Below are 21,993 nucleotides of genomic sequence, written 5' to 3' on the forward strand. Positions count from 1 at the left end.
TCTTTATGTAAGATCAACGTTTTGTCCCAACAGAATATGCCCACGTAAAAGAAAAAGGGAATGCTAATCGATGATCGTTAACATTAAGGTGAGCTGGTGTACTTCTCAGATGTTTATGTCATATTGTAGGTAGTGTTAATATTTTATCTACGCCATACTTCTGTTACTATGTCTTATAAATGCAAGACTATGGAGCAAATTAAGACTAGACATAAGCATCTGCCAATAAATCCCAGTATTTAATTCTTTCCAGAATACTTATTGACAAAACTCTTTACAAGTACTAAGGATGTGAATATGCATCAAACCAAGCAAATCACTCAGATGAATAGATTCTGATGCATTCATTTGTGAGGGAAATAATATGTCTGCTGGGAAATGATCAGGCAACATCAACATAATGAAAACTTTAATAAACTAATACACTTACACCCATTTCTGACTGCTGCTTCACAGTCTTGCACATAAATACAAATTGTTATATTCCCTTCTCAAAGCTACTTCTGTTACTCTTCTATTAGCTATCTGCTTTGCCACTGTTAACTTTAGTGTATCAAAACTATATGTTTTAAACCTAAACGTTATCTATTCTTTTGGGAATTTCTATTTTAATCATAGCAATGACATATAAGATATAAACACTTAAGTATATATAAAAGGTAGATTTTTATAAGGCATACACTAGACTTTCTCTTGTCATTTTTTTAAATTTCAATTTTATTTAAATTCTAGTTAACATATATTGTAATATTGATTTCAGGAGTAGAATTAGGGATTCATCACTTACATATAACACTCAGTGCTTATTCCAACAAGAGCCCTACTTTATACCCATCACCCACTTAGCACATCCCCTGCCATTTCCCTCCATCAACCTTCAGTTTGTTCTCTATAGTTAAGAGTCTCTTACGGCTTGCTTCCATCTCTCTCTTTTTCCCTCCCTTCCCTATGTTCATCTGTTCTGTTTCTTAAATTCCACATATGAGTGAAATCATATGGTATTTGTCTTTCTCTGACTTATTTTGCCTAGCATAATACACTCTAGCTCCATCTACATCATTGCAAATGGCAAGATTTCATTCTTTTTGATGGCTGAGTAATATTCCATTGTGTATATATACCATATCTTCTTTATCCATTCATCAATCAGTGGACATTTGGGCTCTTCCCATAGTTTGGCTATTGTTGATAATGCTGCTATAAATATCCGGGTGCATGTGCCTCTTCAAATCAGTATTTTTGTAGCCTATGAGTAAATACCTAGTAGTGTAATTGCTGGGTTATAGGGTAGTTCCATTTTTAACTTTTTGAGGAAACTCCATACTGTTCTGCACAGTGACTACACCAGTTTGTATTCCCACCAATAGTACAAGAGGATTCCCCTTTCTCCACATACTCACCAATACCCATTGTTTCCTGTGTTGTTTTAAAGCAGAGTACTTATATGCCTTGTGAAATACACGCACACCAACCATACCCAAAAATTCAGGTTGGGGAAAACATTCACACTTACTCAGGTTGTAATAAATAATTTAAAATTATGATCTTGTACATTTGGCTGTTACTGGGAAGGATAAACTATGCTTCAGTTTTGAATAAATGATGTCATTAAAATGACTCTAAAATTCTGATAAAAATATTTGACAAAGAAAATATGCAGGGAGATGAAAAAAAGTCTGGTCTGGTCTCTCCCCTTCACTCTAAATATTGCACAAAAATAGGCCAGTCTAGACTACTCTACATTTCTGAGGGAGAGAATTTCACAATCTCCCGGTAACTTGTGCTGACAACTTAGGGCCACCTCAGCTTAGCCTAAATCCTGACTGCTTGAATTCTCTGCTCATCCCCATATAACCAGTCCTTAGAGGTAGTGGCGTACTGATGACTGCTTGGTACCTTTTAGACTGAAAACTCAAATACATCATTCACAACACACGAGAGTGAAGACAATTATTGTCCATGGAGTTATCATTCTAATCAAGTTGTTTTACAAGGTTGTTAACCTGAGCTTCCAGTTTTCCATTTTACATTCCATGTTAAAAATGCCACAATGTAATCCCATGTCCTTTGAACAAAACATAAGTGAATGTGCCAATCTGCCTGAAAAACACTTTTTAAGAGGTATTATTATAGGCAGCAAAGACAATACCCACAAAATGTGCATGGAATTGTAACAACAGTAACGCCTCACAAACCAGACAGGAGACTGGTTTAGGTGGAAACCCATCCGTTGCAAGAAAGAACATAGTAGGTGTGGCTCTCCATGATGGCTCTCTAAGTCAGGCAGAGATGACAGTATCCCTCATACAGAACAGCCACACTTCCTTATCAACTTTTATGAGGTGCAGACCAAAGCAGACAAGGGCACCGTTCTGTCTAATGGTAAAGATTCTGCCACATCAAATCAATGTAACAGCAGATGTAATTCAGGTCTTCAGGGGACTTGTTCACTTTCCATTTCCCTAGTCTGATACTAGTGTCAAAGATGTCCTTCCCAAAACTTAATAGAATTTTTGTTCTCTTTCTGATATTCACAAAAGAGAAAGTGTATTGTTTTCAATGTTCTCTTGCATAAAGAGGAAAAATGGCTTTTATAAGCTAACAGAAATAAGAGCCTAATGATTTTCATAGAAAAATAATTTAGTTTCATAACTTCATCAGGTATAAAGAGTACCTGGGGATGCCTGGGTGGCTCAGTCAGTTGAGCGCCCAACTCTTGATTTTGGTTCTGGCCATGATCTCGCAGATAGTGGGGTCGAGCTCCACGTCAGGCTCTGCACTGATTGTGTGGAGCCTGCTTGGCAGTCTTCGCCCTCTCTCTACGCCTCCCCCACTTACACACTCTCTCTCCCAAAATAAACATTAAAAAAAAAGTGTATCTGGATCATTCCAATGTTGTACAGATTTCAATTAAATCTCACAGGGTAAGCTAAAACAACTTTTCCAAAATACTATTAAAAATGGTAATAAGAAGAATGCTGAGGTTATTTGTAATGTGTATTTTCTTCCTACTGCAAAGCTCTCCCTAACACTGAAATATGCCAGTGATCCCACTAGCAAGAATTGTCTTAATGTGGCCTAATTCAAAGAAAGACTGGGAAGGTGCAGGTCCTGCCACCTCGGCATAATACCTCAATTGGGGCATTTGTAGGTCTGGATGAGACGCCTGATGCCATTCTCTCCCCAAAGTGATAGATGGAACTAGAGAGACAAAAGAGATGCAGTTCTGTGACCCCACTGCAGAGACATTCTTTCAACAGTTTTCAGAGGTACGGTTTGAACTGATGCTGGGTCAGACTACATAAATCTGATATCCACATATAATTCTGAACATATAGAGAACAAAGACATTTAGTTTCTGGTCTGGCATGTAAAGAGCTTGAAAGTTAACACCTCCATCCTCTCAGGAAAAATGCTGAGCAAACAGAAAATCAACAACTCTTGTTCCATCTACCTGAGAGCTGAAGTGGTGGGGCCAGCTGCCACCCCTGAGTTAGAGAGCAACAGACAGGTGGGTATAAATGATCACAGCCTACTGGAGCAGAAGCCACCACTGCTGGAGCTGGTACACTGGGGTAGGAAAACTTCAGCTGTCAATGACAAAATGCCAGAGATTCGGTGTGGACAGACTGCAGAATTAAATATCCTAGGGGGCCGAGTCTTGGGGGGAGTTTCCCTACTTTCATGGATTTTATCTTGAGGAGCTACCAGGTTCTCATTGTGAAGACCAGAGAAAAATCCAGTCATGCTTCCAGTACCAGAGAGGAGAAAAGTGGCCATTTAAAAATATATCCAGAGCATTTTGTTCTTCTTAACAAGGCCTGCTTTGGACTGAATTATGTCCCCTGCAAATTCATACGTTGAAGTCCCAACTCCCAATATCTCACAATGTGACCTTATTTGGAAACAGGACTTTGTAGATGTAATTAGTTAAGATGAGGTTATACTGGAGTAAGGTGGACTCATAATCCAACATAACCAGTGTCCTCAAAAGAAGAGAAAATTCTGACATAAACATACATACAGGGAGAATGCATGTGAAAATGAAGGTTGAAATCAGGGTGATGCTTTCACAAGCTAAGGAATGACAAAGATTGCCAGCAAAGCACCAGAAAGTAGAGGAGGAACATGGAACTCTTTCTCACAACCCTCCCAACATTTATCTTGGACTTCCAGTCTCCACAACTGAGACAATAAGTTTCTGTTGTTTAGCCACACAGTTGTGGTACTTTGTGAAGGCGGGCCTTGCAAAGTAATACAACTGCCCTCAAGGGAAACTATTTTAGCAGAGACTAACCAAGCTGAGGGAAGAGAAATAACCACATCCAGCCCTCTCTAGCCTTCCTGTCTCACTTAAAGGGGTACAAGGGGGTTACTGAGAAGTACTTGGGAGGGTCATTGCCGGAGACACAACTCACCAAGAGTGAACACTAATCACAGGACTAAAGAATGCTTCTCCTCCACCACACCTCACCACTACATCAATAGGGCATGCCTATATAATAACAGGGGAAAAGAACCGAAAGAACTACACAGCTCAGACTTTACGAAAAGTCTCTAGGGAAATCTAAAGACAACCAGGGAGAGAAAAACATGGACACCGAAGTAACTTTCAGCATCAGACAACTACCGCTATGGCAAACAGTAAGCAAAGCCTCACGCTTAACCAGATAAACATAAAACTTCACATCAAAGGCTTATTTGCCATAGTTCCTTTTATGCAGTACATCATCTCCAGCTTTCAATAAAAAGTTACAAGACAACATAAAAAACAACAACAACAAATACAGTTTGAAGAGATTTAGCAAGCATCAGAACCAAACTCAAATATGCCGGAGATGTTGGATTTATTACATGGGATCTTAAAACTTATGATCAATATGCTGAGGGCTCTTACTGGAAAAAGTGACAACATGTAAGTACAGATGGGTAAAGTAAGCAGAGAAATGGAAACTCTAAGGAAGGATCAAAAGAAAATGCTAGAAATGAAAAAAACACGAAATAAAATTAAGAATGCCTTTGATGGCCTCATCAACAGCCTGGATACCGCTGAGGAAAGAATCAGTGAGTTTAAAGGTGTGTCAATAACATGTCAATAGAAATTCCCAAACTGAAGCACAAAGAGAAAAGAAACTTGAGGGCAGAAAGACCCAGAACAGAATATCCAAAGACTGTGGCACAAATATAAAAGGTAACGCCATAAGAAGAAAGAGAAAATGGGAAAGAAATATTTGCACAGCAATAATGACTGAGAATTTCCCCAAATTAATGATAGATATCAATCTACTGATTCAGGAACCTCAGAGAACACCAAAGAGGACAAACAGCAAAAATCTATACCTAGGCATATTATATTCAAACTGCAGAAAATCAAAGACAAAGAGAAAATCTTAAAAGAAGTCGGAGGGAAGGAAAACACTACCTACAGAGAAGCAAGGCTAAGAATTACACTACACTTCTCTCCATAAGCCATGCAAGCAAAAGACAGCAGAATGAAATATTTAAAGTCTTGGAAGAAAAAACCCACCAACCTACAATTGTGTATCCAGGAAAATTATCTCTCAAAAGTGAAGGGGAAATACTTTCTGAGACAAACAAAAATTGTGAGAATATGTCATCAGTAGACTTGCCTTTCAAGAAATGTTAGTTCTTCAGAAGGAAGAAAAATGATATAGGTCATAAATCTGCATCAACATAAAGAGCATTAGAGAGGGAATAAATTAAGGTAAAATAAATGTTTTATTTTTCTTATTCTTAACTGATCTAACAGAAGACAATTTGTCCTGTGCTCGCTTCGGCGGCACATATACAGAAGACAATTTGTCCAAAAGAATAATAGTTACAATGTATTCAGTGATTATGGTTTATGGTTAAGTGAATGACAGCAAATATTATAAGGGATAAGAGGGAGGAATTAGGAATCCTTTATCATAAGGTACTGATACTACGCATGAAGCACTATAATGTTATCTGTTATTGGACTTGGATTAGTTATAAATGTGCACTGCCAACTGAAGGGCAACCACTGAAAGAAGTAAAAAAAGAAATATAATCGATATACTAAGAGAAGAGAAAAAATGGAATCATATAAAATGCTCAATTAAAACCAAAGGCAGAAAAGTAGAATACCAAAAAAAAAAAACCCACAAAAAAACAAACAAAAAAAAAAGAAACAAAAAAACAAGGCAATGAAAGCAACAAATAAAAAATAGCAACATAAATAGAAAAGAAAGGGTAGGATTACAAAAATCACGCAGAACCTTAAAATGTGTCCTTTTCACTGTAAATAGAAAACAAAAACAGGTGTTTGGAAAGACTTCTTTAAATACACATGAAGCAATTAAAAAAAAAACTTTAATACGTGGCACTTATATCTTAGTTTTGTTTCAAAAAATTTAAAAGCAAAGAGCAGACCCTTCCAAACTACTTATAATTGCTCTCATATTTATTATTAACATAAGCAAATCTATGGGGACAAAGAATATAGTGAACATTAAGCTACCAGTCTACAGATCGGTCTACATCTGTACATGTCCTCTTATCATTCAATCATATACACATACAGTACGTATGCAAACTATTTCTTGTTAACGTATTTTTCCAGTTTAGCATTATTTTTACATTCACATTGCCATGTTTGCCAATTTGGTATTCAATTTTGCTCATATACCTTAGTATTTACTTAGTCACCTCCCCATCCTCTTTTATAAATAGCTTTTTCACTATGTAAATGTGAATACAGTTAATTTAATATCAGCCACATTTTTTTCACAGTATTTCCTTAAAATACTTTCCAAAATTGAAACACTGGATCAAAGCACATATATAACTTTTAGAGCTCTTAATAGCTAATTATATATACATATATGTATACACACACACACACACACACACACATATATATATATATATATATACACACACATACATAAAGTGCATACATTAAATTGCTCTCAAGAAAACAAAGTGGACTAAGGGAGAAACACATATGCAAAGGAAGGAATGACAGCACATAGTGCCTCCTCTAATCAAACAGGTCAGTACTGGGGAGGAATAAAGGGGCAAAGAGAAATGGGAGAAAGGAAGCAAATGAAGCCAGACAGAAAGACCATGAGGAGTTTGTATTTGGCCTTGGATAATGGGAATGGAAAGAACTTTGAGAAGGAGAGCTTTGAAGGGTGGTTAGGAGGCCAGCAGGAGGGATCAGAAGAGAGATACTGTGTGCCTGAACCAGGGAAGTGGGCAACAGAACAGAGGAGGACTCCCGTATGTACGGAGCTATCCAAGAGTTTGATGTCATGACTGGTTCTGTGTGGTATGGCTAAGGTAGAATGGAGTAGGTAAAGCACAGTGAAGAATCCATCATCACTCTCAAAATTTTATTGAAGACACTTAAACGTAATTGCCTGCTTGCTTGTCTATTTCCTCCATCAGAATGTAAAGTCTGTCAAGGCAGGGCATCTTATTCACTATTTTACTTTCCATGCCTGTCAGTGTGCTTAGCATGCTGTAGTTACTCAGTCAATTGTTAAGTGAAATAAATGGGTGGAGAATACCATTTGCTAGGAGAGAAAATAAAAAAGAAGAAACAGGTCTGGATTGAGAACATGTGAGTATAATTTTGAGCCATTTCAACCTCTAGCACAGTACTTAGCAGAGAGCAATTTCATTACAAAGAAGTACTGATTATAGGAATAAAGAAATAAATGCAGGCAGGCTATTTTCTTTCTTCTCCTTCCTTCCTTCCTTCCTTCCTTCCTTCCTTCCTTTCCTCCCTCCCTCCCTTCCTTCCTTCTCTGTTTCCTTCTCCTTTCTTTCCTCCCTACCTCCCTCTATATCTATCTATCTAGCTAGCTGAAAAGATTTGGAGATTAGGAAATGATATGTCAGGATTTAAAAGGTTTAATCTGAGCTTCTGGCAAAGTACTAACCAAAGACACTAAAGGGTTCGAAACAAGTCTCCTCAAAATGTGCCATTTTGGCATATGGACTGTTCTGAGCTGACGGCAATCAAGACCCTGTGAGTTCAAGAGAAACCTTTGCCCCTCCATTAACTGATGTGAAAATGTTGGGGTTTGGAGCAAACGGTCAAGAAAGAATTCTTGAGGTGTCTTCAGTGCAGAAAGGAGGGTTTTATTAAAGCATGGGACAGGACCTATGGGCAGAAAGAGCTGCAGTGGGTTGTGAGGGATGGCTGATTATATACTTTCAAATTGGGAGGGAGTCAGAGATAGCATAAATCTCCAAGGAACTTGGAAGCAAGGCTTCCAGGACCTTGAGGGGCTAGCTGTTGTTAGGAAAGGTCATTTACCAGTGTCTAGTAAAACCCTAGTCATGAGATCCTTAGAATGTATCTCAGTGGGCTATATGCTTGGAGGATGATTGCTGGCATCTCTCTGTGGGGGAGGAGGGACAGGTAGAGATAAAGGAAGTTTCCAAAGGAATTTTTACCTGTTAAAGGTGACTTACAGGATCCTGGAGGTTGGGTTAATATTAAGATAAGGTTGTCTTTTGCCCTCAGCAAAATATGAACACTGAGGCACGTCTCAAGGACTGGTCAATGGGCTGTAAGTTGTAAGGAAATTTGATTTTTTTCTTTTGCCTTTATTGTCCACATCATAAACTATCTAAAAGAATCTAAATTTGGAGGTTTTCCCAGAATAAGAGTTATTATTAGAGATCAATTTTTTCTGAAGTGACCCATCTGTATGGCAGGGCAAATACCTAAATACCCAACATCTGCTCTTCTTCTTGCCCTGTGAAGTGCCCTCCTCCCCGCTGAAGCCCCAGGCCCCTATCCCACTCCTTAGTTCAGGATGGCATACAGATCTCACTTTACCTTTCTGTCTTTGAACCTCTCATGTATGTAGGGGTTCTATACATATGAAATTAAATCTGACTTTCTCGTGTTCATCTGTCTCATCTCAATTTGATTCTGAATCCAGCCAGAAGAACCTTTGAAGGGTAGAGAAAAATTCACCTTAACAATATGATATCTGGTGGTATGCCCAGCCAAGCTGATAGGCACTCAATGAAATAGAAATGGATTTTCCTACGTCAAAATTCATGAACATAATGTTCTAATTTTTTATTCTCATTTTGAAATATGCTATTTCAACACTCAGGGTCAACATCTTTTTTTTTTTAATGTTTATTTTTGAGAGAGGGACAGAGCGTGAGCGGGGGAGGGAGGGAGAGGGAGGGAGAGAGAGAGAGAAGGAGGGAGGAGCGGGGGGAGGGAGGGAGGGAAGGAGAGAGAGAGAGAGAGAGAGAGAGGGAGGGAGGGAGGGAGGGAGGGAGAGAGAGAGAGAGAGGGAGGGAGGGAGAGAGAGGGAGGGAGGGAGGGAGGGAGAGAACTAACGAATCTGAAGCAGGCTCCAGGCTCTGAGCTGTCAGCACAGAGCCCGACACAGGGATCAAACTCATGAACCGTGAGATCATGACCTGAGCTGAACACTTAGCCGACTGAGCTACCCAGGCGCCAAGAGAGTCAACATCTTAAAATGTCCCCTCAAAATTATCCATAGAAACACTGACAGGTTCAACTTAAATCCAATGTATAACCATTTCCATTATCTATGTTTTGCTCCTTGGTAAAGCTACTCATTTTCTTAGCAATGCTCAATTTTTACTTTACTTTGATTAAATATTAGAAATACAATGTGACTTTTATGTGTTTTTTATTTCCTACAAGAAAGTCATACCACATATTTCAGAGGTCTCCAGGAGATGGTTAACAAAGGCTAAATTGACATTACCAAGAGAAGTGTACTGAGGAAAATATTGTGAATATAAATATACTTGCACATTTTCTTTACTCCTTATGTAAGCTCATAGCCCCACAAAAACCATCAGTGTCCTTTGTATTATCCTTCAAGCATTCCCACTGCACAAAAGGCCTACATCTGGATGTAAATATATCAGGAGAACTCCCATGAGAATTCTCAGCAAGCAGGAGTGCACACAGTGAGTGGGGGTGGGGTGGGCTTTATGTAGCAGCTGTCCCAAAGAAGGGAATTGGAAGAGAATGCAAATCCTTTCTCTCCCAAGCTGTTGGCCTCAATTCAGGCAAGTAATTTGTTTCAGTAGGATTAACTCCCCCACCAAAAATTATCTAATCTTTCTATGTACAGATGCCACCATTATCTTTATAGGTCAATTAATTCTACTGAGGACATTATTTACATAGTAAAGATAACATAAAGAAATTGAATAAAGACAATTTATAAAGAGAAATATACCTAAGAATTCAAATAGATGATTTGTCCCTTTAAAAATGTTACTGACGAAATAAAAATCTACCCCCTCCAGAACAATTCAATGAATACTCAAAAATGTTAAATCAAATATGCATAAACTATATATATATTTCTATACACACACACACACATACATACACACACGTCAATGAGGATTCTACTAACTCAGGTTTTGGGGGCAAAAGTAAAAACAAGCAATATTCTGACATGACACACACATATAGCGTCTCCATCTGAAAATGACTGTTTTCTTTCATTTTCCTTACTTGCCAGAATGCTGCTAAAAGAGCTTCCTGAGTGATAGAAGGAGAACCTGGTTGTTAAAAAAAAGTCTGTTGCTTAAGAACAAAAAGGGAAGAATCAAAGGCAAAAACAGTCTCCATTGTGGGCCAGTGAAAACTGCCAGTCAGGGCCAGTCTACTTATGTTTGATGCTCTTTTTCCTCTAAGTATCTTTTCCATACTCCCTTGTTTCCCAGAATGTGACAAGACCCTATTCCCCGCCTTTTGTTTTTCAGGTTAGTCAACAAGCATATTTATTTAAAAAGGCTAAAATGTGATGGACAATCATTCAGAGTAATGACTATATTGATATTCATATTAGCTAACACTGGCATTTTTTTATTTAAAAATAGTAAGATTTGGTAAATATCATCTTCTATATTTTATTACATGTGAGAAAAGGCCAAGCTCAAAGCTGAACTTCCTCTGTCCTCCTAGCTTGAGTCTCCTCAGGTAGGATGGTCGGGGGAAAAAGGACTTGATCAAATAAATTGTCCTACAGGAAGAGGCTCCAGGTGCTAGGAGAACAGATCAGACACAAGAGAGGAACAGAAGGAACTGTGTCATGGGAAAAGGGATGCATAGGCCCCAAAGAAAGGGCTGGGACTGGATGCCTCCTTCCTCAGCCTGCCCAGAACTCCCACCTCTCTCTCACATCTCTGTTCCCAGCTCCTCCCATCCTTTTTTCCACCAACCCCCAACTCTCATATAAGATGTTTTCATCAGTTAATTCCAGAAGGAGACTTGGGCCCATACTGGCTCTGAGGGAGGGCCAAATGATTAATATAAATTAAAAAAAAAAAAAGGTATCTAGCCTCAGTGATATTCTGAGAACAGGGAATTAATACATAAGTAACTTGACGTCCATCGACTGATGAATGGATAAAGAAGATGTATATATGAAAAATAGAATATTACTAGGCAACCAAAAAGAATGAAATCTTGCCATTTGCAACAACATGGATGGAATCAGAGTGTATTTTGCTAAGCGAAGTAAGTCAGTCAGAGAAAGACAAATACCGTATGATTTCACTCATAAGTCTCATATGTAAAATTTAAGAAACAACAGATAAACATAGGGGAAGGGAAGGAAAAGTAAGATAAAAATAGGGAGGGGGGCAAACCATAAGAGACTCTTATTTTTTTTTAATTTTTTTAATGTTTATTTATTTTTGACAGAGAGACAGAGCATGAGTGGGGGAGGGGCAGAGAGAGAGGGAGACATATCATCTGAAGCAGGCTCCAGGCTCTGATCTGTCAGCACAGAGCCTGACGCAGGGCTCAAACTCACACTGCGAGATCATGACCTGAGCCGAAGTCGGAAGCTTAACCAACTGAGCCACCCAGGTGCCCAGGAGACTCTTAAATACAGAGAACAAACTGAGGGTTGCTGGAGGGGAGGTGAGTGGGGGGATGGGCTAGATGGGTGATGAGCATTAAGGAGGGCATTGTTGGGATGAACGCCGGGTGCTATATGGAAGTGACGAATCACTGGGCTCTACTGCTGAAACCAATACCACACTGTATGTTAACTAACTTGTATTTAAATTAAAAAACACCACCACCACCACCACCACCAAAACATAGATAATTTGAAACTGTCTTGAACAGGGGTGCTGGGGTACACAGTCAGACTGATTTTCTAAACGTGCATATGCACATTTGGATGACTGAATTTAAATGCAGCATAGCGTGCTCTAGATTTAAATGACTGAGATTTCAAAAATTAGTACACAATCAACAAAACTACTGGCATTTTGGGTATGTAAAAATAGCACAGAATACTGGAATAACCCAAACTGACATGAAGACTACAGCAAATGTCTGTGTTCAATGACTAGTGTACATTCTAATGCAACATAAAAGTTTGTATGTCTCGTGTGAAAACTATGTCATACTGGAATATTATACTTATGCCACTGAGGCTTAACTCTGGGTGTACATCAAAAATAGCCCCACCCACAATGATTCTGTGAGTTTGGGCCCAGATGTCTGTATTTTTACAAGTTTCTTAGGTGATTCTGACACATACTTCCATTTAAGACACAGTGACTGTCTTAGAGGATGTTAAATATTATTCCACTCAACTCCCAATGTACTCTGCTTAGTCACAGCAAAATGTTAAGATCTCACACATAAAGCTGCTTTGCTTACAAATCCATTACTAATCTCATCATCTCCCTGGGTTAGTTTTTATTTGATGAATACCACAGCAGCACTTAAAAAAAAAAATTAAACTTTGCTTCTCATACCACCACATGAAGTTATTAAACACTAACACTTGAAATAAGTATTTAAGAGGTAATAAATTCAGAGGTGAGCTGGGAACTAGGTGTTTACTTTCAAAGTAAAACTATCAATCCACAGCAGTATGGAATAAAGAACAGGAAGGAGTGAAGTCAGGAATAGAAAGGGGAAGCTAGATGGTCATCAGATTCCTCCTGAAACATGTTTTCATGATTTTTTTTTACACTGATAACAACTCACCATGTATGCTCGTGTTTGAACAGAAAAAAGTATTCCCTCAAGATATAATCGATATTCATCATATATTTTGTATAATCTATGAAACTGTTAATCAAAAACTAACACTAAGAATCAAAAGCTGATTATACTATTTGGATGCCATGGGCCAGTTTATTCGCCTCAATTTATTTCTTTTGATTTTTCATCTACATAAAAAAAAAACAAATTTATGAACATACCTTGGGTCAAGAAGACTCCTCAAAAACTTGAAAAGCAAAACCTGGTTCTGAATAAAAAAAAAACAATTAAAAATACGATTAAATATTAAAGAACATATTTTCAAACTATGCCATGGTAAAGAATGACTCTAAAAAATCTCTAACGTGCACACAATTCCATTAAGTCTTCTGTACAGATCTAAGAAATTCTAAAGACTCATTTGGAGGTCATTTCCTCTCAGTAATTCAAATCATTGTCACACATTCCATTTTGAGTGCAGAAGAAACACAAATGCCTTGTTATTGCAAAAAAAAAAAAAAAAAGCCTTCTATTAAGGCATATATCCCCTTGCAGTTCTCAGCACAAGGACCCTGAGACTGGCAGATGCTCTGAACTACTCTGCAGATAGTGGGCTCTAGCTACACGGACGGGTTCAGATTGCTTCACCTGGGCCTCCTTGTGATAATGGCCTATTGCAAGGCAATTAATCTAAGTAGGGTAGGAGCTTGAGGCCCAAATAACAACCACCACCAAAAAAAAATCCAACTCCCCAATGTAATCAACTACAGAAGAGATGGCACACTGCAACATTTTAGCAATTAATATGCTATAAAATCTGGGTGCTGTTTCTTCCACTTATTAGCTGTGTGACTTTGTGTAAGTCACTGACTCTCTCAGCAATTCAGTTTACATATGTGAAAAAAGAGAACGACAGTATCTTTTCTTTCCTCTGCACAGGGTGTAGAGAATTAAATGAGATACACCTTAAAATACACTAAGGAGGCACCTGAGTGGCTCATTCATTTGAGCATCTGACTCTTGATTTCGGCTCAGGTCATGATCCCATGGTCGTGAGATCAAGTGGTCATGATCCCAGGATCATGGGATCGAGCCCCTCGTTGGGCTCTGTACTGAGCATAGAGCCTGCTTGAGATTCTCTCTTCCTCTCCCTCTTCCCCTCTTCCTTGCTCACATGCTCTCTCTCTCTCTCTCTCTAAAAGATAATAATAAAATAAAATAAATGAATTAATATAAATAATGTTTTAAGTTCTTAGGAAAGCTAAGCAAAATTATTATAACTTAGTTTTTCTTTTTGATACATTCAAACTTCATGTATATAAAGCAGGGGAGTCTCCAAACTAGAAAGGATCAATGTAATTTAGAATATGAGATTTTAAATACATTTATCAGTCTTTGATTTTCTATCTTTTCCCTAGTCTACAATTTTGTTTCATTTTATATGACTTTCCTTCTGGTTATAACCTAATATTCTGGCTTTTTTTTTTTTCATCTCAAGAATTCTAAAAACGAGTGGTCAGAAGCATTATCTCTTGCCACCAAAAGTAAAGGTGCTTTATAAAATTTGTGTAGGATTCTCTCATATTCAGTAAAGCATTGCAATAAAATACCTCATTTCTTTAAAAGAAATGTGTGAAGACTCCACAAACAGTCCACAATCAAATAGCCACCCTTTTTAAAATCTATGACACTTCAGCTTTTATAGGTTTGCCTGATGAGTGACATTATATTTATTTACTTGGTCTCTCTGCCTCTAAGTATCGTTAGAGACTAAGAGAACTAGAAAATCCGGCACTGGATAACCTTACATTTTAAATGACAGTAACAACACTAAAGGTCAAGAAATACATTAGAAACTGATGACTTTTAAAGGGGGGGTGGCTCTGTGATTTGAGAAGAGTTTTATCAGAAGTGTCCTCCTGTCCCCACCACTAGAATGGACAGGATGACTCTCTATGTACTTCCTCAGTATCTTGGGCAATGCTCTATTTCATTCAAGTCCAACTATTCTGCAACTGTCTTTTGGCTTCTCTTCTTCCTTCAGCACAGGAATACATGTTTATGTTTTTTCCTCAGCACTAACAGTGTTTTTGGTCCACAGCAGGTACATAATATTTATTGAATTCATGGACGTGTCTTTATCTTGAGTTAATGAACCTAATCATGCTGGGCAGCCAAGCCTGATGTCTGGGAGTCACCTTTAAACTCTCCCATCACTTTCAATTCATTTCTAAGTCCCACATGTTTTACTTCACAAACACATCCTGAACCCACCCACACCACTGTCACTGACTTAGTACCCCTCCTCACCATCTTCTGCCTGGAACTTTCACCTTCTAACTGGTCTACATGGTCTCTGTCCTCCATCCTCTCTTTGCTAGTCTGTTCCATACACTACAAAGTTAACTTTCTGTAAAATCAATCTAGCGATGGCCTTCTTTTGCTGAAAAACTTGAGTAATTCTCTAGGACACAGAAGACACAGTACCATTTCTTAGCACTACACATAAAATTGTTCAGTATCAGAGCCCAAACTCTATTTTCTGGCCTCAATACTTTTAACTCCTCCCTCCAACAGACCTTTTCTGGCTTAACCTAATGCTCCTCCAGGCATCATCTCCGGCATGTCATACTTCACAAAGACCTGGCCGTTATCTGGATATACATATTGCCTTGTGCCTTCAAGTCTTAACATACCCAAGGCCTTCTATCTAGAAAGTGCTTCTCAATTCTCTGCCTAGAAAACTGATGCCAATCACTCAAGACCCAGCCCAGGCATTTCTGGGAGCTCTTGTCTGACCTCACAGTTGGCGGTCTCTTCTTACTCCTCTTGTTCCTACAGTATTTTGCCCCTGTGTCTGGTGTAGCACTTATAACCTTGCATTTTGGTTATATAAGTGCTTCTTTCCTCCACAAGAAAAATTAAAAGACTGCATTTTTATTTGTCACCCAAGGCCTACCATACTGTGGTACATCGTGGGGCCATAAGTGTTTAAGTTAATAAATTCCATCTTTGTCTCTCATGCCAGCTGCCCCCACCTCACTGCTTTGGTTTTCATCTTGTATAGTTATCCCCTCCTACAATCACTGCCACTTGGGGACTCTGGGTCATGCTTTATGTTGCTGTCATTGTCCTATTGTCTACCTCTATCACTTGAGGCCATAATGACAATGTACAAAACTCACTACTAGCACTGCAATGATAGTGACAAGTGGAATAGTAAGTCCACTAAATAGTATTTCAAACTGAGCATCTCAATATTCGACATTAATATAACTGTATTGTAGTTAAGATTTTCCAAGAAGAATTCTAAATAGTCAGCATTAACCCACTTTGAGAATTACACATCTGAATGAATAATAAATAACATAAGCCTCAAAGAGAATACAGCTATAGTTCCTATAGCCAAAAAAAAAAAAAAAAAAAAAAAAAGGGGGGGGGGGGGGGGGGATCTTCTGTGGATTACAAATTCTAGAATAAGTATAGGGTACAGTTCTGTTTCTGTGATGTTACTATTTAATATGCAGAAAGATGAACTCCCTTGTTTCTAGACGTAGAGATTATCACACAGATGTAGAGATTATCACACAACTGCTCCCAAATATACACATACACAGTGCAGAAACTGCTTAAATGGCAACTATCTATTGAAGAAATTACCACAATCAAAAGCTCATAGGTGGATAGTCAATAATTGTCTACTACATGTTTCTTCCCCATATATTTTTGCAATATTTACCTGAAGTTTTTTAATGACTATTTCAATCTGTTCAGAAAAGTGAGTAGCAACCAGCTCTGCAGCTTTACAGGGCTTCAGGGACACAAGTTCCTAAAGTGAAAGAGAAAGAGAAAATGATCTTTAATGTTAAGTTTAAATAGAATTTCCATAGATGTGAAGCATGATTACGTACTTCAGCATTTTCAAGAGCTTCTACACTGCACTTCAGAAGACCTCACTATAAGGTCTCAATTTAAAGGCACATTGCAAATAAACAAAATTAGAAATATGCCATGTAAAAAATTAGATTTTGATATAAAAGGTAATTCAGAATGTTTAGTAAATGAAAGCACGAAAACTCTGGATTTAAGCCTTGATATCTACAGGATGAACAGAGGGAACAAAAGCTTTCCCAAATTTCCTGCCGGTGAATTTCACCCTGGAGCTTAAAGTAATAATTTGAAACAAGGAAAAGAAGAAGAGTATAGTTGCAAATTTTCTAGCTACGTATTTGAAAACTTTACTTCTGATGCCAGTGGATTTTGAAACAAGGAGTATCTTAAAACAATGTAAGATCACAAGTCTTAAATGAGACTAAGAGGTTGACCACTGTTTATTAACTGCTGTTAATAAGATCCATTTCTGTCAAATTTAAGACTTCCAATCTGCCCCCTCCTTGAGCCTTCCTAGACATTACTGGCTACTTACGTTCCTGAAACTCTCTTCTAACTTGTTTTCTGTAACCTACTCATCTACCATTCCAATTGCATGTTCACATTGATAAAATGCAAACACCGACTAGAGATCAACATGGTAAATTGTCAAATAAAAATTAGACAAGTTATGGTGACTGCAGTAACAGTCAATTAACAGTTAGCAATGAGAAAAAAACCTACATTGATTTTTAGCTACTAAAGAAACTGAATGAATACTCAAAATTTTTCCATATGGAAAACTCCAGGCCCAAACAGCTTCCCTGGTGAGTTTGAGCAACTATTTAAGGAAGAGACAATTTCCAACATTAATTAGCCTCTTACAGAGAACAGGAAAAACAACAACTTCAGCACATTTTATAACACTAGCAAAATTTTTGATACCTAAACCCAATAGGACAATATAAGAAAGGAGAACTACAGATCAGTCTTAATCATGAACATTGATATAAGCATCCTAAAACAAAACAAAATCCAATAATATTTAAAAGGATAAGATCAGGATCAAGTTGCATTTATCCACAGAACTCAAGTATGATTTAATATCAGTAAGATTTACCATAAATATAGAATAAGAAAGAAAAGGTGAAAAATTCCTTCATGAAAAAACTGTTAGCATACCAGAAAGAGAAGACTTCCATAAAATAAATAAAAGGATACAGAGTCTGACACAATATACTTACAACCTGGGAGGGAAGGGACTAAAGAATGGGCTCAAACTTAAGTGACCATCAACCTAACATAGACTGCTATGTGCATAAGATGTTACATATGAGCCTAAGGTAACCACAAATCAAAAACCAGTAATAGGTATGCAAAAAATAAAGTACAAGGAATCCAAGTATATCAATAAACAGAGTCGACAAACCATGAAAGAAAAGAGCATTAGAACAAAGGAACAGAGAAAAACTACAAAAACAACCATAAGATGCATAACAAACAACAGTATGTAAATACCTATCAATAATTACTGTGAATGCAATGGGTTGGATGCTCCAATCAAAAGACACAGGGTGACAGAATGGATAAAAAACAAGATCCATTTATATGCTGCCTATAAGAGATTCATTTCAGACCTAAAGACACATGCAGATTGAAAGTGAAGGGATAGAAAGGAATTTATTATGCAAATAAAAGTAAAAAGAAAGCTGAGGTAGCTTTCTTTATTTTGGACAAACTAGACTTTAAACAAAGAGTGTAAAAAGAAACCAAAAAAAAAAAAAAAGACTATATAATTATAAAGGGAACAATCCAATAAGATACAACAATTGTAAATATTTATGCAAGCAACATGAAAGCACCCAAATACATAAAGCAGTTAGTAACAAACAGAAAGTAACTGATAGTAACACAGTAATAGGGAAATTTCACACCCCACTTACATTAGTGGACAAGATGGTCTAAACAGAAAATCAACAAGGAAATAGTGGTTTTGAATGACACGTTGAACCAGATAGATTTAACAGATATATTCAGAACACTGTACCCTATAACAGCAGAATACACATTTTTTTCAAATGGCGCATGAAACATTCTCCAGAGTAGATCATATGTTAGGCCGCAAGTCTAAACAAATTCAAAAAGATTGAAATGCATCTTTTCCAACCACGATGTTATGCAACTAGAAATTGACCAAAAGAAAGAGTGTGGAAAGACCACAAATACATGGAGTTAAATAACATGTTACTAAACAATGAATGGGTCGACCAAGAAACAAGAGTAAATAAAAAAACATGGAAAATGAAAATGAGAACACAAGGTCCAAAAGCTTTGAGATGCAGCAAAAGCTGTTGCATATAACAATACAAGCCAACCTCAAGAACCAAGAAAAATCTCAAATAAACAACGTAATCTTATATCTAAGGAGCTAGAAAAAGAACAACAAAGAAAACCCGAAACAGTAGAAGGAAGGAAATAAAGATCAGAGCAGAAATAAATGATATAGAAACTAAAATAAACAGAGCAGAACAATGAAACCAGGAGCTGGTTGTTTGACACAAATCAACAAATTGATAAACTTTAAGTCAAACTCATCCAAAAAACAAAACAGAAAAAAAAAATGGAGAGGGCTCAAATAAACAAAATCAAAAATGAAAGAGGAGAAATAACAACAGACACCACAGAAAAACAAACTGTAAGAGAATATTATGAAAAATTATATGACAACAAATTGGACAACCTAGAAGAAATGGATAAATTCCTAGAAACATATAATCTCCAAAAACTGAATTAGGTAGGAACAGAAAATTTGGACAGATCAATAACCAGCAATGAAATTGAATCAGTAATCAAAAAACTCCCTACAAACAAAAGTCCAGGACCAGATGGCCTCACAGGTGAATTCTACCAAACATTTAAAGAAAAGTTAATACCTATTCTTCTCAAACTATTTCAAAAATCAGAAGGGAAAGGGGCACCCAGGTGTCTCAGTCGGTTGAGCATCCAACTTCAGGTCACGATCTCACGGTTTGTGAGTTTAGGCCCCACGTCAAGCTCTATGCTGACAGCTAGGAGCCTGGAGTCTGCTTCGGATTCTGTGTCTCCCTCTCTCTCTGCCACTTCCCTGATCCTGCTGTGTCTCTCTTTCACTCTCTCAAAAATAAATAAACATTAAAAAAAATTAGAAGGGCAAGGAAAGCTTCCAAATTCATTCCAGCATTCTCTGATACCAAAACCAGATAGAGACCCAATGAAAAACAGAACTACAGTTCAATATCTCTGACAAACACACATGGAAAATTCTCAACAAAATATTGGCAAACTGAATCTACCAATATATTAAAAACATCATTCACCACGATCAAATGGGGTATATTATATTCCCAGTATGCAAGGGTGGTTCAACATTCACAAAACAATCAACATGATACATCACATCAACTAGAAAAAGGATAAAAACCATATGACCATTTCAATAACTATAGAAAAAAGCACTTTAAAGTACATTCGTTCATAATAAAAACCCTCAACAAAGTACGTTTCCAGGGAACGTATCTCATCATAATAAAGGCCATAGATGAAAAATCCACAGCTGACATCATACTCAATGGTGAAACAGGGAGCTTTTCCCCTAAAATCAAGAACAAGAGAAGGATGTCCACTCTCACCACTTTAATCAACATAGTACTACAAGTTCTAGCCACAACAATCAGACAAGGAAAAGAAATAAAAGGCATCCAAACTGGTAAGGAAAAAGTAGAACTTTCACTATTTGCAGATGACATGATACTATATATTATAGAAAACGCTAATGACTCTACCAAAAAACTACTAGAATGGGTAAATGGATTCAGTAAGGTCACAGGATACAAAATCTATATATAGAAACTTATTGCCTTTCTATACACTAATAGTGAAGTAGCAGAAAGAGAAATTAAGAAAACAATCTCATTTATAACTGCACCCAAGATAATTCAATACCCAGGAATAAACTTAACCAAGGAGGTAAAAGACCTATACTCTGAAAACTATAAAACACTGATGAGAGAAATTGAAGATGACAAAAACAACAAATGGATATTCCATGCTCATAGATTTGAAGAATAAATACTATTAAAATGTCCAAACTACTCAAAGCAATCTATAGATTTAGTGCAATCCCTACCAAAATACCAAAAGCATTTTTCACAGAACTAGAACAAACAATCCTTAAATTTGTATGAAAGCACAAAAGACTCCAAAGAAGAACAAAACTGGTGGTATCACAATCCCAGATTTCAAGACACACTACAAAACTGTAGTAGTCAAGACAGTATGGTACTGACACAAAAACAGACACATAAAAACAGACCAAAGAAACAGAATAGAGAACCTAGAAACAAACCCACCAATATATGGTCAATTAATCTTCGACAAAGGAGGCAAGAATACGCAATAGAAAAAAGACAGCTTGGGGCACCTGGGTGGCTCAGTCGGTTGAGCGGCCTACTTCGGCTCAGGTCACGATCTCGCGGTCCGTGAGTTCGAGCCCTGCGCCGGGCTCTGGGCTGATGGCTCAGAGCCTGGAGCCTGCTTCCGATTCTATGTCTCCCTTTCTCTCTGCCCCTCCCCCGTTCATGCTCTGTCTCTCTCTGTCTCAAAAATAAATAAAATGTTAAAAAAAAAATTAAAAAAAAAAAGAAAAAGAAAAAAGACAGCTTCTTCAACAAATGGTGCTGGGAAAACTGGACAGCTACACACAAAAGAATGAAATGGGACCACTTTCTTACACCATACACAAAAATGAACTCAAAATAGATTAAGGACCTAAATGTCAGACCTGAAACCATAAAAATCCTACAAGAGAACCCAGGCAGTAATTTCTGTGACATTGGCCATAACAACATTTTCCTAGATATGTCTCCTGAGGCAAGAGAAAAACAAAAACAAAAATAAGCTATTGGGACTACATCAAAATAAAAAGCTTCTGCACAGCAAAGGAAATCGTCAACAAAACAAAAAGACAACCTACTGAATGGGAGAAGATATTTACAAGTGACTTTTCCGATAAAGGGTTAGTACCCAAAATACATAAAGAAATTTGTATAACTCAACACCAA

General features: G+C 37.5%; 1 protein-coding gene across 4 annotated transcripts in view; it reads right to left on the bottom strand.

Annotated features, from left to right (window-relative positions):
- The window catches only part of VPS8 (VPS8 subunit of CORVET complex), a 249,831-nt gene that overhangs the window by 92,386 nt on the left and 135,452 nt on the right, over positions 1-21,993 (bottom strand). For all 4 annotated transcript variants that reach the window (XM_049628447.1, XM_049628448.1, XM_049628449.1 and 1 more), the window contains 2 exons: positions 16,764-16,853; positions 13,246-13,292 (listed from right to left, as the gene is read on the bottom strand). In XM_049628447.1, the coding sequence (XP_049484404.1) occupies positions 13,246-13,292; positions 16,764-16,853 (137 nt within the window). The remainder of the gene's footprint in view (positions 1-13,245; positions 13,293-16,763; positions 16,854-21,993) is intronic.

Source organism: Panthera uncia, chromosome C2 (assembly GCF_023721935.1).
Source record: "Panthera uncia isolate 11264 chromosome C2, Puncia_PCG_1.0, whole genome shotgun sequence".
NCBI lineage: Eukaryota > Metazoa > Chordata > Mammalia > Carnivora > Felidae > Panthera > Panthera uncia.